General features: G+C 50.0%; 1 protein-coding gene across 1 annotated transcript in view; it reads right to left on the bottom strand.

The window, feature by feature from the left end:
- The window catches only part of DLGAP2 (DLG associated protein 2), a gene marked incomplete at its 3' end in the record, with an annotated part of 747,505 nt that overhangs the window by 321,125 nt on the left and 405,612 nt on the right, over nucleotides 1-20,768 (bottom strand). The window contains exon 4 of the mRNA XM_081221055.1: nucleotides 9,564-9,596. Within this exon, the coding sequence (XP_081077181.1) occupies nucleotides 9,564-9,596 (33 nt within the window). The remainder of the gene's footprint in view (nucleotides 1-9,563; nucleotides 9,597-20,768) is intronic.

The following is a 20,768-nucleotide window of genomic DNA, read 5'->3' as shown; positions in this document are numbered from 1 at the left end:
TGCACGTCATTTCCCATTTTGCCGAGATGAGGCCCACACAATCTTCAGGAAACAAAACCACCCATGGTGCACGGAGGGTGGAGGCGGGGAGGCTCTGTATTAGAGTCAAGAGTGAGCTGAGCTGAAGGGAAGACAGACGGTGTGTCTACAGTGATGGGAGGGGGCACTTCTAATGGGAAACTATAGGAAAAATAAAGAGCAATGGAAAAAAGCCCAGCATCTGCAGCAGGCTTGCTGAGGAAGGCCTTTCCCGAGAACTCTCTCCAGCCAGGAAAACAGGAGCTCTAACGATCCCTTCCCTACACGTCATCTCACAAGAGCCCCTCGAGAATCGCATGAACCACGCCTAACTCGACGGTTTTAGAAGATGAGTCATACATCTAGTTTGCGTTTCTGGTTCCAAGATCACTGATCTGCCCATGACACCACAGCAATTGCCCTATTTTTAAAACACAGTGTCCCTTGCAAGCATTTGGCCAACTTGTAGGTCGATACCCTGAGTTCTCGGTCATCTGATCACAAGATCGGCTGGGGGAGGACACGGTAATTCTATGTTGGGAAGTTTATCTCCAAGGTTATTCTACAGTGATAGACACTGCAAAAATCTCAATAATTTGTTATTCATAACATTGGTAATGAGATGTAACAATCAGAGAGAAAAGCAAAATTATGAATACATATCATTAATAACAAGGGATTCAGCAAGAAGGCTTTCTCATCTCTGTCAGTCACTTAAAAGACAAGCAATACCTTAAAACCAGCCAAACCTGTAATCACAAACCCTGGGGCAAGTATTGGAGAAAGGTCAAACCAAAGGCTTCACATCATCTCTTCTGTGAAATGCTGATGACAGACGCTCCGGCCCCATGATGCATGGTCTTTCCATTCTCAGAGCTCAAAGAACTCTATCCGGGTTGGAACACCCTCCGGCTTTTCTTCCTGGCACCCAGTACAGAGTCTTGGGACTCACTGAATGCTTGTGAAATGCAGGCAGGAAAATGAAGAAAATCCAGGAGAAAGACAGGAATGAAGTCGCAAACACAGTCAGGAGAGAAGGGTAGACAGGGGAGTGGGAGCATGTGGGCAGTTGCCCAGAAGCCCCTGATTACATCCAAATCAGGAGCCCTGCTGCTCAATCAGGCCTTTTCCTTGCCTCTGTCGACCTCCAAGACTTGTCTCACTGATTGTCAGGGCCTTGCTGCTGTCCTGTGGATCCATGGGAGAAAGTGGATTTACAGGGCTGGTGGCACCGGGATGGCCACTGTGCCATGAAGCCAACTCCGCCCGAAGGTCCAAGGCACAGAAACGCTTCGTCTTTGAAAGTGTCTTGGTACTCGCCACATCAGAACGAGACTCCCAAAAGGATTCTCACAACGTTTGCCGGTGTACAGCACAAAACTCAGGGTTAGAAAATTACAGGAAAAGAGCTAGTAAAGAGGAGCTCATTTAACCTCTGCACGGATATTTCCTTCTCAGGAAACAGAAGCACTCCACTTCTTCGTGTTCCCAGAGCTTAAGAAGAAGGAAAGAATTCTCTCAAGGATACTGATTCAGATCAACCAAAAGACAGCCTAAATATCGGGTATTTTATGCACGGACCCTGAGGTGACAGGAATGATATTCAAAATTTAAAACAAAGTTCTTGCTTTCAAGGTGGCGACATTCTAACATGGAAAACAAATGTCAGAGCCTGTCTTCGTGTTAAATTTCTCTTTATCCATTTTTTCCCAATATTATAAAGGAGTTTATTGTGAATTACTAGAGATAGTAATTTGGTGCTTCTCAACATTCCACTGCATATATTCTGTGTGTGCTTTCACCCCCCAAATATGCTTCAGAATGCAACAAATAGGCATAAGTTTAGCGGCAAGAAAACAGACAGTACTTTACCTACACGATGGAAACCTGAAACCTGATATTTAAATTATCTGGTGACCAGAAACATAGAATATTTATTTATTCCTTGAGCAAATTAATGAGGTAGAGTTGTCTCAGTGCCAGCTGAATGCCTGAATCTCAGATATTGGATAATCTAAAAAAAATCAGAAATTTGCAAATTAGGGTTCTTTGTGCATTTTATGTCACTCGGCATAAATGCATAATTGTGACAGAGTCTCAGACACCAGATGGTACGTGCAATTCATCCCCGTTTTCACTCTATTTTATCATATTTAATAGGCTGTAGCTTCACCTCTGAGCGAAGCTTACATAACTGCCTTTGTTGGCAATAAGACCAGATATCCTAATGATTAGCTTTATGTGTTTGGTTCAGAAATATGCAGCTGGGCACTTTGGGATGTAAAGATGAAGTGACACAGCTCCCGTGCTCAGAGTGCGTACAAGTCAGCACTCAGCTCCAAGTCTGGCACACATTGTGCTCCAACAGGTATCCCTGGAGAAAAAAGAATGGGAGGAAGGCTAACAGGAAGCACAACAAGGCATGGAAGATCCCAGAGGGTGAGTGCCCAAGGGTGATGGAGAGGACCCAGAACCCTGCATCAGGGAGACGGAGCTCGAGCTGGTCCTTGAAGGCTTTTCTAGACTTTTCTATGCTTAATACAAATATACTGCAAGTCTCCTCTCTCCCTGTACATGCAAAACTAACCTCTGCTGAGATAACAAATGCCAACCACCCCTTGTGTGTCCCTTGATCCCCCCTCTCTGCTCATCACACACACACACACACACACACACACACACACACACACACACGGTCCCCACCAGCCCTCCTCCAACCTCTGTCCATCACAAATCCTTCAGTGTCCAAGTGCACTCTTGGAGCCCTCTGTTAGTATGTGGCAACCAGAATCCAGAGGGTGCATGAGTTACTCGTGGCTACATGAGGTGGGAAAGGCAAGATGGGGCAAGTTTATGGCAGGTTTTGAATGTGGAGTTCATCCTATAGATGACAGGGAACCCTGACACCATTTGAGGAAGGAAATGATATCGTCTGACCTATAATTCAGGAATAGATATTTATCTGCTTCAGGCTATAAAGACTCGAGGGGCTGGAAGGTGGGCTCGCTGAGCTTTGGGGGCCCCAGGAAGGGAAGGCAGAGATGCTCCACTGAGAGAATGTGGTCCAGAGGAATCTCTTTTCATCCTGAAGCCAAGTGGGTTCTGGATTTCTGCAAATATTTCCAATAAAAGCTCAGATCGTTTGGGCAAGCACTTGCTGTGGCCACAGAGCCACAGTATAAAAGGACTGAGGTGGAGCAGAGAACTAAACCTTGACCTTGGCAAGAACTCCCTTCAGCTGTCAGTAGGCAGGGTTCCCAGCAGGGATGCTGGGGGGAAAGGAAACACCTAGGAGCTCATCTCTCTCCCTGGGGAACCAGCTTCCTCCTGTAAGATTCTGGGTACGTACTGAGATTAGGGAGTCTCCCATCAGAATTTTGAATTTGTCAGTTTCTCACTGTAATCCTATTTTTCTTTTCTGTCTTTTTTTTTTTTTGCATATTTTCAGTCTATTCTAAAGTAATGACTGTTTTAGCTTCTTAGAGCAGTATCCTTTTATCGTTAATGACTTTATTTATCTGAAAAAGTACGTGAGTCACTTCTCTCGTATTTTGTGTTATCTGAGCCTTTCCCCCTCTCTCTCTCCCTCTTCCTGTTCTAATGAGATTTCTGTTGCACATGTGGCATCTTCCTTACTCCCTTCATTTTTCTCAGTAATCTTTAGACATGACTCTAACGTCAATGCCATCTAGCATCAATTGTGATGACAGTAAGCCTCTGCCGTCACTGTAGACTGTATATTCTCTTTGGCTATATTTAAGATCATTTGTTTGTCTCTCCTATTCTTTTTTAAAAAATTTGTTTATCTTAATTAATTTATTTTTTTGGCTGCATTGGGTCCTTGTTGCTGTGTGCGGGCTTTCTCTAGTTGCGGCGAGCAGGGGCTGCTCTTCATTGCGGTGCGAGGGCTTCTCATTGTGGTGGCTTCTCTTGTTGCGGAGCACAGGCTCTAGGCACGCGGGCTTCAGTAGTTGCAGCTCGCAGGCTCAGTAGTTGTGGCTTGCGGGCTCTAGAGCGCAGGCTCAGTAGTTGTGGTGCACGGGCTTAGTTGCCCCGCAGCATGTCGGCATGTGAGATCTTCCTGGACCAGGGCTTGAACCCGTGTCCCCTGCATTGGTAGGTGGATCCCCAACCACTGAGCCACCAGGCAAGCCCTGTTTCTCATACTCTGAAGTTTCACTTTGTAAGATATGAATGTGCTTTATTTATTGGCTTCAGTATTGGTGGTCTGTAGATCAAGAGGCACAGCCCGTTGCTTCAGATCTGGAAAAATCTCAGCCTTTCCTCCTTTGAGCATGTCTCCTTTCTCTCCATAGTATCTTTTATATGCTTATGCAAAACTCTAGGTAATATCCTCATATCGTTTTTCTAGTTTGCTCATTCTCTTTTCAGCTCTGTCAAATCCACTTATAACATACGGACACAGTAGCGAATTTAAATGACATTTCTTGCTTCTAGGTACACTGTTTTTTAATCCGTCTTTGTTTTCATACCAGAGAGTTGTTTTATTATGATTTCTTTTCCTTTTGAAAGTCTCTTTAGTAATTTTAAGCCTACCCAACATCTCTGCAAATCTGTTGATTCTCATCTTTCTATCATGTTTTCTCACCCCCAAAGTTTCTTTACAGGGGTTATGTTTTATTGTATGTTTATCTAAAGTGGGGGTTACTTTTAAAGTGGAGGAGTAGCCCCTGGAGCCCCGTTTTGTCAAAGATCCCGTAGGTAATTTGTGATTTAGATTCTGTCGCAGCCGTCAGGTTTGGACAGAATCCTAAATGCTTCTGCTTCTGGAACAACGTTCACATTAATTTCACCACATGGTCCTTCAGACACAGGTGGTAGAAATTCAGATTTCACGTCCGTGCCTGGAGTGTGTGTACCCTGTCGGTAACCATATTCTACCCATGACCCTGGTAATGTGATAAGCTTCCTTTATACTTTCATGGGTCAGTGTTTTCCAGTCCTTCTCTTACACATGGGGAAACTCACTGAGATTCTGGGTTTCATCCCCAGGGCTCAGTTCCAGCTTCCCCGCCAGCCCTGCCCCACAGGTGCAGCCAGTGTCTCTCATCTGCCTGAGCGACAGCGCTCTGCCCACCCCCCTGCCCTTCTGGGTTCACTTCTCAGGGGCCAGTGTCCCTTGACTCACGCCTACCCTCGGGTTTAAAATCCTTTCCTAATTCTTGGCACCTAAGCGATTCCCTCTCTTTCTTTCATTCAAGTTCAACTATGTGCTGAAAGCAAATGTTGATAAAATCATGCAGCGATTTTATGTGTGTAGTAGGGACGGGACGGTCTCCCATGCTTTCTGATGTCTGCCATCGTAAACTTTTATGAGGAACAGTATTCTCTGTCTTACCCTAGGCAATATCTTCTGGTTTCCGCTATAACACAAACCATTTTAAGGTCCTAGAAGACAGATTGGCTGGAGCAGAGTTCTGTTTTCTCTCAAAAATTAGTTGAATTCTTTAGTTCCTAAGCAACACTAATTTTTTTTTCTGGAGTGCCTGGCACATGTGGAGAACTTAATAAGTGGTGGTTATCTTCCACTAACCATCCAAGAAGAGCAATCAGAAAAGATGATGTTTATCCAAAGCATACAATTAAAAAGGTATGATCTTAAAACAAGAGAGGCACGAGTTGTATTTGAGAATTAATACCCCCCGTTTCCACGGACGGGGGTGAGAGCTGGGAGGAGGGATGGAAATGCTTCTCTCTAAACCCTTTGATGCCCAGCTTTCTAAAAGCCACCTTATTATTTCCCCTAATTGTTGAGGGGCCTTAAAATCTCAGGATGACACATTCTCAATTAAGGTACAAAAATAGTGTGGAAATTTCCACTGTTTAGAGTCACCTGCAGGGAAAATCTTGATTATTTGTATTAAAAAAAAATCAAGAACATAACACACTATAAATACCGGGGGAAATTCTCCTTTTCTCATCTGATGGGTTATGAAGAAACAAGAGGTATTGGGGACTCATTCTATCTGCAGTAAAATACAGGAGTCTGTATGTCTGTCCAAAATTCCAGGAGCGGTAAGCAATTTAAAACAACATGATCAAAGTAAAAAAAAAAAAAAATCAGATTTAGAAAGAGAATTCCTCACTTTAAACTTTTTGAGATTTTCTTTTCTTAACCTTACATTTGTTTTTGGACTGGTATTTCTACAAATAATATTTCCCCAAGGATCCAATGTATATTTATGCCACCACAAATGGTCCACTGCTTTGAAGTTATAATCTTAAGGCCTCTATCACTGAAAAATCTTTCATTCTAAAATCCATCCTAACATTTCTGTAGCACATTCCTTCATACCAAATTTATATCGTAATAGCCTATTTTATTTCTTAGTTTTAATTGGGTTAAATAACATAAATGTAAGACATTGTTATTACATTATAGTAGATTTCAAATAAGTTCTCAATCCCCCCAGGCAACAGGATCTGTCTTCCCACATCAGAAAATCTATTAGGTAGGAGGGCAGGTCGAACCACAAAAGTGTAAACAAATAGACAAATGCATGAACGGACATCTGTGGTCCCGTCAAATGTCCATAATTTTCCTTGTGGTCTTGTTAAAAAGCAAGGGGTATCACGTATCTGTCACTAAAGTTTGGAAAGGATCATATACCCTTAAATTATCTTCCTATATTAAAGTGATGGATTATATCATACAAAACCTTCAGAGATACTTTCAATGTCAAGAAAATCTGAGAAGGTGACCTTCTTGCTATATAACATCCAGTTACTTCCAAGGTCTAAACGATAACAGGAACCACTAGGGAAATGATACAAATGGAGACAGTCTTACTGTTAAATTATTATAGAAAATTATTTTAACAAATGAGATGGCTCTGAGTAAATTTTAAGCTTTTTTTGGTTTTGTTTCGGAATGGGTCTCCATCCCAGGGAATTACTGTGGTCACTGTCCCCTTGCAAATGCCTAGATGAATGTGAGTCACTAAATGACCCCCCCACACTTTCACGCCCCCTCTCTCACAAGCATTCAGAGTTGAGTGGTCCGTGTATTCTGAGTAGAAAGAAAGATACCAGTAAATAACAATAAATCCCATTAAACATTCTCATCTCATAAAAACATAGTCATCCAAATTTCAGAAACCTTGAGACGACATGGAAAGTGTAAGCAGTACTGAAATTGGGATCTACATTTTATACACAATTAAACTTTTATGTTCGCTGGAAAAGAGGCCACATCAGTGCAGGGATCCACCATCTCCGAATTCTGAGGTCTCCAGCCTCCCGTAAACTTGGTTCCTAGCCTCACTAGCTTCACAGATATGATCATCTGAGACAATACTAATTATTCAATCTGGATCCAAAGAACCAGCTCTCTCCCAGAGAACCAATCATTAACATGCAAATAGGTGTTTCCCACTTCACTGGTTTAGCAGTGAAACGCTGTTCACAGCCTTCTGACAAGAAAGAGGAACTCAATCAGTTGATGCCTTAACCTTCTGGGTGTGATGAGCGTGGGGCGCCCGGATCCAAGCTGTACATCCTGTTGCCAGCCTCCAGCTCTGACCACCCCCCTGTGCAGGGGGCTTACGAGTGAACTGATTGAAGCTGCCGGCGAAATTACTGAACAAAAAAGCTGATTTCAGATTCCGCTCACTGCACCCAGCCAGCCCTCACTTAGACTAATTACTTAAATGATTTAAAAATGTATGAATATTCATATGATCGTGCTTTTCAGAAAATAAAGCACAGCTGAGGCTGTGCCATCAAGTCTTTCCTGCTCTCTGATTTGGAGCCACCCACTTGCATGTCTGAAACCCTGAAATGGCTGCAGAGAATCAGATTGCGCTGTGTGTGGGGGAGGGAGGGGAGGGGACCCGCAGGGGGTCCAGCCACCGCCCCACAGCTACCCAGCCGCAGCCCAAGACTCGCCCCCTTCCCCGACCTTCGGGGCTCCGGCTGGGCGGCTGGGGTCATTCTCACATGGAGTCAAGCTAGACTGTGACTAAACGTTTACAAGTCCATCTGCCCCAGAACAAGAACAAACGCGTCCCCCGCTTCCCCGGACAGTTCCCCCTCTGCTGGGCTGACGGCCTGCGGGACGTGGACCTTAGACCAAAGCAGATGGAAGCAGCCCCGGGCTTGTCCCAGTGGGACTGGCCCTGGTGTGAGCACAGGGCTGGGGCCTCAGCCTGGAGCTGGGTCCCGCCTCGCCGGGCTGCAGGCCCAGCGGGGGCTGGTCCACTCCGGAGCCAGCCGCCACCCTGGGCGTCCGCGGACACGCACCGACACCCCCGAGCCTGGACGCCCGGGGACGCACGTGCCTACCTCCGCCCCTCGCCCGTCGCGCGCGCCGGTCTCCGCCGACCCGGGGACTGCGCTCTGCCCGCCCGCCCGCCGCCGAGCACATGCCCGCAGAACAGGGCCGGCGGCTCGCGGAAACACGGAGACGGACACGCAGCACGGTTTGCAGACGCCAACACGTATGAGAATTTCACGTTTCACGACTTTTGTAGGGTACGTAGCACGCTGACCACGTTCCACGAAAGGTGTGGGGAAGGGCAAGGAGATGAGACGGGAGGCCAGGGTGGGGGCGCAAACCTGCGACAACGAGACAGCGCACAGGACACGGTGGAGAACTCCATCAGTCCCCCCGCGACACCCACAGCTCCCCGCAAAACCCCGAGACACCCCATGACACCCACAGTCCCCACGACCCCCCGGCATCTCCGCGGTTCCCACATCACCAGGCAGCGCAGCTCAGCTGAAACCCGCTCTCGACCTTCATCCTGGAGCAGCCGCCCCGAGGTGGTCACCATAAAACCCCACGCATCTTTTGGCCCTGGAAACACCAGGGGCCCAAAGTTCATGTTTCCATGACAGTGAAGCTTAAGACTTTAAAATATGAGCAATCATTGCCAGAGCTATCATTATACAGTCCTTAAACAACACGGGAAGAATTCCAAACTTAGTCCTAGCATCTCAATTAACCCCAAACTGAGGAAATACAGTGTTTGATGGAATTTCCAAGTTAACACTAGGTTCACTTTGTTTTTCGACTTGCGGGCAAACACCTTCCTGGTGGCGTGATCGCGTGCATGTACGGAAGCCCCGGGGTTGGGGGGGGCACTCCACACCTGCTGCCGGGGGGCTGGCTGCTCTGACCCCACCCCCTCGGCTTCCGCCCCCAACAACAAGGAGGAAGGAAGAGTTTCCAGAGGTCCCATCGCACGTGAGGCCCGTCAGCACCACCGGCTAATTTCTTTAAAGCCAATTCATATGTATTTGTAATATTGGCATTTATTACATGGAGAAAACGAACTGAAATTTGTAAAGCCAAACTGAAAGTGTTGCAATTTGGGTGTGACGCCAATTTTCCTTTAGAGATGAGCACCTCCTGCCCAAAGCTCATCCCGCGCTCGGTTCTGATTCTTTTACTCACTTGTTCCATCAAACACCACACAGAACGTGCTTTGGATTTGTAACCCGCCTCTGACAGGCTCCGCAGCGTCTGTCACAGTACAGGCCATGCCCACCTGAGGCAGGTGTGACGAGGGCCAGGCACTCACCTTCCGGCTCCCCGCAGAGGGTGCACTGGGACTCTGCAAACAGAACAGACAGAGAGACGGTTACTCCTGGGCTCTGACACTGAGTTAGAGGCTCAGCTGCAGCCTGACAGGCAGACGGTGCGATCCGGCCACCCGAGCAAGACAGCCGGCTCCGCCTTTGCACCTCAGCAGATTTTATTGTAAAGAAACTGCTCTTGCCAATGTTTTACATGATACATTTTTTCCAAAAATGACAATAACTCTTTGTCATATGCATCTGCACACATTAAATACATGTTGACAGCCGTACATGGCTCAGGTTACTTAGCTGAAATAATAATGATGTATTTTATCACTTAATTTTCATATTGAAAACTTTGATTACGACTGTTAGATCTCTCAAGCACAAATAATTATGAGCAAAAGTACAGTATTGTATTTCAGTAAAAACACTAAAACGGACAAATACTGAGTCCTCACAAAGCAGGCCCATGACTGGTTACCAGGCTCTGCAGGAGGGACGCGCCCCGGGACCCACAGGGAACAAGGGGCCACAGGCTGCACCTTTGTGGGAGCCCGGGCACCTGTGAGCATGGTGGGACGCAGGGCCGCCAGGCTTTCCCACCAGAAACTGGAAAGAGGTGCTTCCTTTTCCCAGGAAGAGTCAGAAAGAGCCACAGAGTCAGGAAAGCCAAGACAGCTGTACACAAGAACTCCTAGCCCTGAGGGGCTCCCCCCTGCCCTGCCCTCCAAAACCAAAGCCCGGGGGAGCCCTGCAGTGCAAAGGTATCACCCCCACCTTCCCAAGCAGAGGCCAAGGAGGCACGGTGAAGGAGCCCACCCCAGTCTGCTTCACTGCGAGCTCCCAAAATCGACTCTGGGCGCTGCACACACACTCCAGCGGCCCTACGTGGGCAGGGCCCCCGATGCTGCCCACGTTTAGGGGTACATCTGAGGCCCGATGGGCTCTTGTCACGGTGACGGACTCCTCCTGGGGCCTTGGGAGACAGGTCCGCCTGCAGGGAGAGGTCACTGCTGGGGCCTCGGCCTTCGTGGAGCAGGTCACAGAGTGACGATGGGGTGGGGGAGGGGCGGCCACAGGCCAGAGTGTGGCCCTGAGCTCAGAGTGGGCACTTGGGGGACCGGACTTCACACCCAGCCCCACCCTCGGCCTCGACCACCCTCTGCCCTCACTGCCCTGTATGGCAGCAAAACTGAACACCAGGCTGTTTACCCGGGATGAGAATTGTGGAATGATAACCGAATTTGCATCAAAATTGACCCCAAAATTCAAGACCTTCTCAGTAGATTTCATCTCCATCACGGGCTATATACGTTATATACGTTCAAAACTACACAGCAAGTTCAAAACACAGTAGTGGCACAATGATGATGATGATGACTCAGTAACTGACACCCTCAGGGAATTCAAATTCTGTGAATCAAAGATCATTCAAAAACCTTGGGAAAAAGATACTAGTTGAGCCGGTGGCATATGAAATTCTCTAGAACGCAAGTCTTAAGCAAATGTCATTTCAAATTCAATTATTAACGCATCTAGGCCTTAGCCTTTAAAAAAAATCATTTCTAGCAAGATCATAAGTGAGAATCTGTCATCTGTGTGTTATAAGCCCAGGACACAAAGCAGCTGGCCCGTCACTGCACGTCTGACAGCGTTCTTCTCCGAAAGGTCTGTCCCGGCCCTCTGCCGTGAACTACAGGAATCAGTAACGAGAGGCAGTGAGGGTCCCCAGCTCTTTCCAGCAAACGCATCCTGGGGGCAGTCACCTCTGAGTCAGAGTAAACAGCTCCAGAGCACCCGACGCCCCATGAGCTGGAAGGAACGAGCGGATGCTGGGAGCTCCCAGCCGGCGTGAGGGCAGGGGCGCTGGGTCAGGGCCGACCCCTCATCACACGGGTCGCGATCCCCAGACGTTTCATCTCACAATCAGAAACACACACCAGAATAACAACTGACGCCCAGACAGTGACCCACGCAGATGGCGGGCCAAGGACCTCACTGCGATGACACTCCAAATTCCAACACTCCCTCTCCAAGCGCCTCAGGGGCACGGCCCTGGGCCTCCCCCGGGTGCACCCTCTACCTGGTGTCCACAACGCAGACACAGCAGGCTCACCGCTGCTGGGGAGTCACCGGCAACCAGGCACACGGAGCAGAAACGCACACAACCCAGTGTGAGAACACGCTAAGACCCCGTGCTGTCCGAGATATCCTGCCCAAGGTCTGCTGAGAAGTAGCTGTTTGATGTGCACAGGTATTTCCCAAGCGGCGCAGGAGAGGCTTCGGACGCAGGGAGAGGTCCAGACACAGGGGCATCTCCTCTCCTAAGGGCGGCAGGTCCGAGGATCTGACCAAATCCTGGCGGACGGCCATCGGCACGCACAACTCCACTGTGAGAAACGCTGACGCTCCCAGAAATAAGAAAGCCCACTGAGTTAACACGTCCCTTAAATTCCCTTTCACCCATAAGGACATTCTGAGCCCCAGTTACATCCCCGCCTGTCCTGGGTCCTGTGGTACAAACAGTGTGAGGTACATTCCTCGTTGAGAAGTTTTGCAGTTAGAGGAAAAGGAGGCCTTTCAGAGGCTGGTTGCAGTTAAATGTTACAGTGGCTGGAAGGGCCCTGTGGGTAACAAAGCAGCGGCAGAGAGGAGGGGAAACCGCGGGCTGAGCTGCAGGAAGCTTCCCAGGAAGTGCTTGAGGGGGTGTAGTCACAGCATTGGGGGCTTCGCGGGGGGGGGGACACAGAGGTATGAGGCCCAGGCCACCAGGCCCGCACGTGGGGAGTCCCAGGGGGGGCTGGCTGCATTAGAGGGAGCGGGATGCTCAGGGCTCATGTCATGGCGAAGCGTGGGCTCAGGGTGAGGGGGGCGTGAGGGCTTTTGGGGGCCGTCTCTCCCAAACACTGAGGGGCCATCAGCACCCGTCTGCAATGTTGGGATATTCCCCTCCTTCCTGGAGTTCAGTTTGCAGCAGGAGGAACCGTGCCAGAGGTAAACAGGACTCACTGGTCCCAAACCACAAAGCATCTTAACCAGAGGCGGCCATGGGGAGGGGAGGGGAGGGGAGGGCGTGGGGGGAGGGGGGAGGATGGTCCTGGGACGAAGGAAGGATGGAGGGGTGGCCAGTAACTCAGCGCCAGGCGACGTGGCTGAGGGGACACAGCCTGGAGCCCTGACCCACTTGCTTACGTGACCGAAGACCCTGGGGGTCCCTAGGCAGCGGATGGGGCTTCGCTTCCCTCATGATTCACTGTAAAAGTAACTATTTCACAGGCTCACGAGAAGCGAGGACCAGCCACTCAGACCAGGGCTGACCCCACCCCGTCGAGGCTAGTGGCCCATGTAGGCGCTCGCCCCTCCCGCCTTGGTTTCCGCATCTGCTTCTCATCGAAAAGGCGGCTCTCGCTGCTACCGCTGCTGCCAAGTGTACCAAACACACGTGGAGCCTGGCGCTGAGCAGGGCTCGGTCAGTGGCGGTTCCGGTCCCTGTGCTTCCAGGACGGGGAACCGCTCCTGCCTTGCCGTCCTCGGACACTTCCCCAAGCCCTGCACCAGCCTGAACACACCCCTGGAGCCCCACAGCAGGAAAGGCGTGCCCCCCGTGGAGTTGGCAGGGTCTGATTCACGTTATGACCTCCTTCCCCGAGGAGCACCCGTGAAGAGTCTCCGTGTGGGAGGGAATTAAACGTGAGGTATTGTGCATTCATCATCGTTACTGCAGAGTCTCATTTAAATTAGGAGACTACACTAATTTATGCTAATTGACACAAGATGGAGAAATCTGCCTGATGTTTTTTTTTTTTTTTTTGCCGTACGCGGGCCTCCCACCGTTGTGGCCTCTCCTGTTGCAGAGCACAGGCTCCGGATGCGCAGGCTCAGCGGCCATGGCTCACGGGCCCCGCCGCTCCGCGGCATGTGGGATCCTCCCGGACCGGGGCACGAACCCATGTCCCTGCATCGGCAGGAGGACTCTCAACCACAGCGCCACCAGGGATGCCCTGCCTGATGATTTTGTGTGCCTATAATCTGTACCTGCTCCGGGCGCAGACCTGCTTATCCCCCCACCCGCGAACCTCATGTCGGGAAGCCGGCCGGCCCTCCTGGGCGTGAGGTCGGCACTGTATTCTAATCTTCCAGCGGCTCCAGTGCAAACCCAGAAAGCATTTCACGGCGGAGGCTGCACTAATTTAGGCACCTGTGTTTAGAGAGGCGGCTCTCAGGCCTGTGAGTGCACAGCTCCCTACCCCCGTTCTCTCTCCTGTCTGAGGATGGGGACGGCCATAGCCATAGCCCCCACCTACTTGTCCTCGTGACCCACTGGGGCGGGTGGCAGCAGCTGCAGGAGACACAGGTGGTCGTGGGAGCCCCCGGGGGGAACGGCTGACGCACAGAGGTCCAGCAGGCACCACTGCCAAGCTCGCTGGCATAGACCTGTGAGCGTGGCCAGGACTCCCGGCAAGGCCAACTTCAAGGTCACTGCGACAGTGACCCCTCTCCTGAGGCTCCTTCGTATCCAGCCATGAAGGAAAAGCATCGGCGCTCGATCTGCAGGAAGCCGGCCAGCCAGGCGCGGGCGTAGGGCACCTGCTGTGAGCTGGGCTGTGGCAGAGAAGGGCCGGGCGCGCTGGGCTGAGAGGGCATGGCTGTGCCCCTTGTACTCATGTGCTCTCCCTGCGCCCCCTCCACCTCCCCCCGGAGGCCCTGAGGGATGGCAAAAACAGCCCTTCCTCTCCCGAGCCTCCGCGCCGCCGGGGGTGCAGGATGCAAGACGCTCTGTGCCTTCACCACCAGAAGTGGTCCAGAGCGACAGCCCCTGCAGGCAAAACTCACCCCTCGAAGGGGAGGTGGAGACACCCAAAACGAGGAGCCACTTCCCAGACAAGCAGAGAGCACGACGGCGCGACCCTCGGGGGCGATCACGTGACCCGGCGCTCACTCAGCCGAGCGCTCGATGTGATCCTGAGTAGCGGGATGACTCGTGGCAGCGCGTGACACAGGACAACGTGCCGAACACTCGGCAAAACGTGACACACGAAACATGGCTGTATGACAACACGACTGTGTGACATCGCTACATGGCGATATACCTAACAACACAACTATAGACAGTGTATGATCCGTGACAGCATGACTCTCTGACAATACAGGACACATCACAGCCTGACTGTATGATGATACCTCGGGTATATAATAATATGACTATAAGACAACAGGACTATTTGAGAATATCACTTGACCTAATGGCTCAAGAAACCTGACTATTCATCAACAAGGAACACTTAAATAAATCATAAATTGTCCATTCCATGAAACCTTATGCGCTAAGATGGAAAAACTCTGAAATATTCAAAAAGAAAGAGCCAAGAGTCGAACACTGTGTCTCATTTCCATTTTTGAAAGCATATTCTTTAATATCATTCAACACCTATGTATAGAGAGCCTATTGGGTGCCAGGCTCTATGCTGGGCGATATGCATTGATAATAGTACATTGTGACACATGGTGCTGTGTATTTATAAATGCATAGGAAAGCCTAGAATGGTAAACGGCAGATTTATCAGAAGGTATTTCTAAGGAAGGAAGTGTGATAGCAGGGGGGCTGGGGCTAGGGCTTAGGTAGGAGACGGAAGGGGATGAAGTGAGCTCTCTCAGTGAATGTACACGAATTTGTAACGTGAAAGGCACTCTTTAAAATTCAAACAGGTTAAGTATAAGGGAAAACAATATTCTGGCACAAAGTCAGTCCGTAAACATTAGCTGTTAATATTACCATCATCTGACTTGTTCCAATTTCAAATACACAGGATACAGGTGACTGTCAAAGGGGAAGCAATGGATCCTCCCCCCAGGGCCGGTCCAGCAGTGAATGAAGTCATCACATAAATCCTTTCCGAAACCTCGCGCATATTGATCAATCACCAAATGTTAGCACTTTACAAAGAATTTTCATTGACTGTTAATGAATAAAGATAAGGATCACGTCACAGGGGGAGACACTGAGGAGGAGAACCGATTACAACGTAAGAAGAGCCAAGACCAAGAGACCAATGTGTTCTAGAAGCTCCAGCCCCGAGGGAGCAAGAGTGACCAGGCTGTGGCAGGAGAAGCAGGACTTGTCTAGGGGGTGGGACCCTTTCGGGAAAGGAATTAGCATATGTGTCTGGGGAAGAAATCAGGCAAGTTCGTTTCTAATCATTTTCAAAATGTTTTGTCAAGAGGAAGATTGCTATGTGCAATCTCTCTCTTACCTTTCTGTGGTCGCATCAGAAATGTAAAGCATCAAAATAGCAGAAAACTGTATTCAGGCTTCTTCAGTACTTGGGAAACACTTGAAGAAAACCCATCAGAAATTGAGTGGGTGGGAAACATGCTGTTGTGAGTGTGCCCGCAGTGGACTGACAGGTCGGGGGGAGGACAGTTCATTCAATCAGGTAATTGCAAGTAAGCAAAATTCTAATGGGTTTTTTAAAATTAGATTTTAAAATGTGAAGGCAAACCCAGGAGTCAGTAGCTTTAATAAAGCAAAGAGCCATAGGGGACAAAATACAAAATCCATAGACAAATAGTTGAGAGGATGTTGTCTTCTCTTGTCTGGAAGCCACTGTCGGCTGGTCATGGACAGCCGTCCACTCAGGATCCACAATGGCATGTACAACTCAGACTTCTAGATCAGGCTCATGTGGACACCCACACACCCAGACCATCTCCCTGCCTCCCTCCCTCCCTCCTTCTTTCCTTTCCTCCTTCCTTCCTTCCACAAGTATTGACTGAAATCTCTCCTGTCCCAGCATCACCCATGTGCTGGGGGCATAGTGGTGATCAAAACAGAGGCCCACCTCCACTCTGGAGCTCTCATACTGCACCTCTGGTCCCACTGTGTCTGCTGGGAACAAGCACACAGTGTAGGACGAAGCGCTCACCTACCCCAGAGCCACATCACCTGTGAATGAGTTCACACCTCAGCTCACCCCCTTTCCAGCTGTCAAACCCCCAAAAGTCATATCTGACTTTGGAATGTTTCTGGGGAGCTGATCTGCCCTCCCAGTAAGCTTGACTTAAGGAAGTTAAGTGATTTATTAGAATCTCTGAGCAAAAACAGGGTCCCGAGATTATTCAACTCCAACGCGTGCTCACCGCCAGGCAGAAGTGAGCCTGGGATGCAAAGTCGGCCAAGAGTAAATGTCTCACGGTGAAGAATCGACAAGTCACTCTATTTTACACCATTTTAATCTATGAATTCAATGCTTCTCTCGACTCCAATCTTAACTCCCAGGACGACTGTATGTAAATAACCAGCATTACTGTTTCTTTCATTCAGTCAGGAACAGAGATGCCCAAAGAAATGAAGTCATTTGCCTGTGGCTGGTCGCGGAGGCAAGTCACCAGTCAGGACCAGCGATCTATTCCTGGGTGACAGATGCTCCGGAGATGCAGCCATGACACCAAGAATTCTGGGCTCAGTAGGCTCCGGCCATTTCCTTTCTCCGCATCAACCAAATAGTCAAGGGCGTGAGCGGTCCTTCCCCATCGATTCCAGCATTCTCACAGAAAGGGCAGGAAGAAGCTGTGTTGAACTCAATTTCTCATTTTCCAAGGAGCTGCCCGGGTTTAGTCTCTTCAATATCACAAGCCAACATAACGACCTCTCTCCTAAAAACGTGATGTCCCCCAGGCCCTATTCTTGACCCACTGCTTGTCTCACTTTTCAAGCCTTCTTTGGGTGCGTTCATTCAATTTCATGGCTTGAACGACGCGTCGTGTATGTGGATGACATGCCTGAAACGCAGATGCACAGACCCCGAGCCGCTGGTGCTGAATGTCCCCTGGTCCCCGAGGTCCTTCCTTCCTGCAGAGACGCTATTCCCACAGTCTGGACCTCAGGAGCCTCCTGCATTTGCCTTCTCCCCGTGTCCCCCCCTTCTCCCCGTGTCCCCCCTTCTCCTTCTCCGTGTCCCCCCTTCTCCCCATGTCCCCCCTTCTCCCCGGGTCCCCCCACTTCTCCCCGGGTCCCCTCTTCTCCTTCTCCCCGTGTCCCCCCTTCTCCCCGTGTCCCCCCTTCTCCTTCTCCCCGTGTCCCCCTTCTCCCCGTGTCCCTCTTCTCCCTGTGTCCCCCCTTCTCCCCGTGTCCCTCTTCTCCCCGTGTCCCCCCTTCTCCCCGTGTCCCCCTTCTCCTTCTCCCTGGGTCCCCCCTTCTCCTTCTCCCCGGGTCCCCCCTTCTCCTTCTCCCCGTGTCCCCCCTTCTCCCCGTGTCCCCCCTTCTCCTTCTCCCCGTGTCCCCCTTCTCCCCGTGTCCCCCCTTCTCCCCGTGTCCCCCTCCCCCGCCAGCCGCTGCGTGTTCACAGCTCCCTTGTCCTGTGCGCCCAGCACCACTCCCCTTGCTTTAGGGTTCTGGCTCTTGCCCGGGATGCCGTGGCCTCCGATGTGCCCTCCCTGGAGGTCTTCCGATAGGTAGGTCCCTGCAACATACTGGATGCTTGTCCCCCCGCCCCAGACTCACATGTTGAAGTCCCAATCCCCAAGGTTACTTCACTCGGCATCGTGTCCTCCAGGCTCATCCGTGTTGCAGCTGTGTTACCGCTTCCTTCCTTTTAAGGCCAAATCACATTCTCTTGTATGTACACACTGCATCCCTGGACACCTGGGTGGCTTCCACCTTTGGCTGTTGTGAGCTACGCTGCTGTGAACACGGGTGTGCAAGGATCTGTTTGAGTTCCTGCCCTCCCTTCTTTTGGGTGTATACTCAAGGGTGAGATTGCCAGGTCCTATGGACTGAATGTTTGTGTCCCCTCCAAATTCTTACGTTGAAATCTTAACCCGCAGTGCTAGAAGGTGGGGCCTTTGGGAGGTAATCAGGTCATGCTGGGATCAATGCCACTATAACAGAGACTAAGGGGGCTCGCTTCCTGCTTTTTGCCCCGTGAGGATAATGAGAAGGTGGCGTCTGCAGCCTGGAGACGACCATGCTGGTGCCCTGGTCTCAGACTTTACGTTTCTGTTCTTCATAAGCCACCTGGCCTCTGGCACTTTGTTACAGAAGCCTGATCTGACAAAGACAGTCCTCCACGCTGCCACCAAAGTGAGCCACCAGAAAGTGAGCCACACAATTCTGGCACAGGGATTGTCACACTCTAGTGACTTCCCCTGCTGAGGCCACACTGACCCGCCCCGTGGCTCAGGCCTAAAGTCTGCGTCAGCGAAATCATACCAATTCAATCTTCAACATGTGAAGACAGATGGACTGGGTTTTTGGTTTGGTTTGGTTTTATTGTGTATAGACTTTATTTTTTAGAGCAGTTGTAGGTTCACAGCCAAATTGAGAGGGAGGCACAGAGGTTTCCCGTGTGTCCCCTGCTCCCCGACCCCAGGCACAGCCTCCCCCATTATCAACAGCCCCCCAGATGGGACATTTGTTACAAGTGGTGAACCTACACTGACACAGCACCATCACCCCGAGTCCATGGTTTACAGCAGGGGTCACTCTCGGTGTGAGACATTCTCTGGGTTTGGACAAATGTATAATGACATGTGTCCATCATTACAGTGTTACACAGAGTAGTTTCACTGCCCTAAACGTCTTCCAGATGCACTGGTTTTCACTCTGTTGGGACAGTATATTTGGGGTCTCTGGTGGTCAGTGTCTTAAGCCTTGATCATCCCCTCTTGATTCACACAGTTAAGGCTAAAATATAGGAATAGTTTTCCCAAACCTGCGGCATCCTCATCTGTGAGTCCTCTTAAAGGGCAACCCCAGAAGTTAGCACGAGTTCACGCCCTCCACCTCCACTGCCAGACCTCACACGAGACCCACGAGACACCAAATCCACTGCAGTCAGAGCCTCCTGGCTGCTCCTAGCTTGCACTCTGGCATCCAATGTGGCAGCTTTAAACCATAAATCAGAACATGCCACTCCCTTTTTAAGCTCCCTTGTGGTTTCCCATCACAGCGAAGAGAACAAGCAGGAGTCTGAGCGACACCCACAAGGCTCCATGCCCTCAGACCCCGCCCCCCCATCTCAGCCCTCATCACAGGCTCTATCCCCTGGACTCACCCAGGGGAGGGGACTTGCATCTGCTCTTCTCTCTCCCCAGAGTGTTCCTCCTCCAAATCTTCACATGGGGGCGTCTTCTCTGCTGTGAGGAATCCGCCCTGAACAAACCTCTCGCCCGCCTGCCTCTATCCCGTGACCCTATTTCATGTTCAGGCTAAACTCAGTACCGACTCGTTTGTGCATTGGTCAGATGTTTGTCATTCACCCTTCACCACCCAATAGGACACAAACACAGTAAGAGCCTAGATCTCTTTACTGTGTCCTCCCTTCTATCAACAGGTTTAAAACGGTTCCTGGCACACGAAGAGACAATGAATATGTGTTAAATAAATCCAGAACGCTCAAGATTCTTATCACCATAAGGAGTTTCACCACCAAAATGCACACAACGCACATGATTATAAACACCAGGGCCCACCAGCCAGCAGTAAAGGTGGTGCGTTTCAGCACCTCGGCCAGGCGGGACACAAGCACCTGCTGCCTGGCTTATTAGAGCAACGCTTCGGACGCTGGCAGGCGGTGAAGTAAGAGAACAGGGAAACGTCAGGAAACAGCTGCCGTGAGAAACAGGATGGGTGGAGCAGTGCTCGCGTCTGAAAGCTGGGAACCCAACCTTGCCACGCCCACCATGCTGTTGCCTCTGCCCCCGTCCTCTTGTCTTGCACCCCCTCTTGAGGACCAGCTTCACGTGACACATCCCTGATGGACCACTTCCTACCAGTGCCTTCAGGCTACCAGCTACCTTCTTCCTTCTGGCTCACAAGGTTCTTTACACTTTAGCCAGTGGTTTAGGTGGTCTTCTCCCCTCTAGACTGGGGTGTACTGAGGCCATGGCTGGGCATTGCCTGCATTTGTGCCCAGGTATTTCTCAGAATTAGAACAGTCTTTGAAAATGGAGATTCCATTCCCCCTTTGAAAAGGAAATTTCCCCAAGGCTTACATTGTACTATAATTAATTCCTATTCATTAATCTAACATTATAAGCTGATATTCCCTACGTATTTTATGCCATACCAACTACATTCACATAAATATTTAGTCATTCATCTAATAGTTCCATAGGGATCTAATTACATATATGTATATAAATGTATACACACATGCATGTATAGATATATAATTACATGTATTAATATAGATATTATGTATAAG

This window comes from Mesoplodon bidens, assembly GCF_964165515.1.
Source record: "Mesoplodon bidens genome assembly, chromosome: 20".
NCBI classification, from domain to species: domain Eukaryota; kingdom Metazoa; phylum Chordata; class Mammalia; order Artiodactyla; family Ziphiidae; genus Mesoplodon; species Mesoplodon bidens.
Note: the sequence above shows the minus strand (reverse complement) of the source record. Positions and strands in the feature narration are given on the sequence as shown.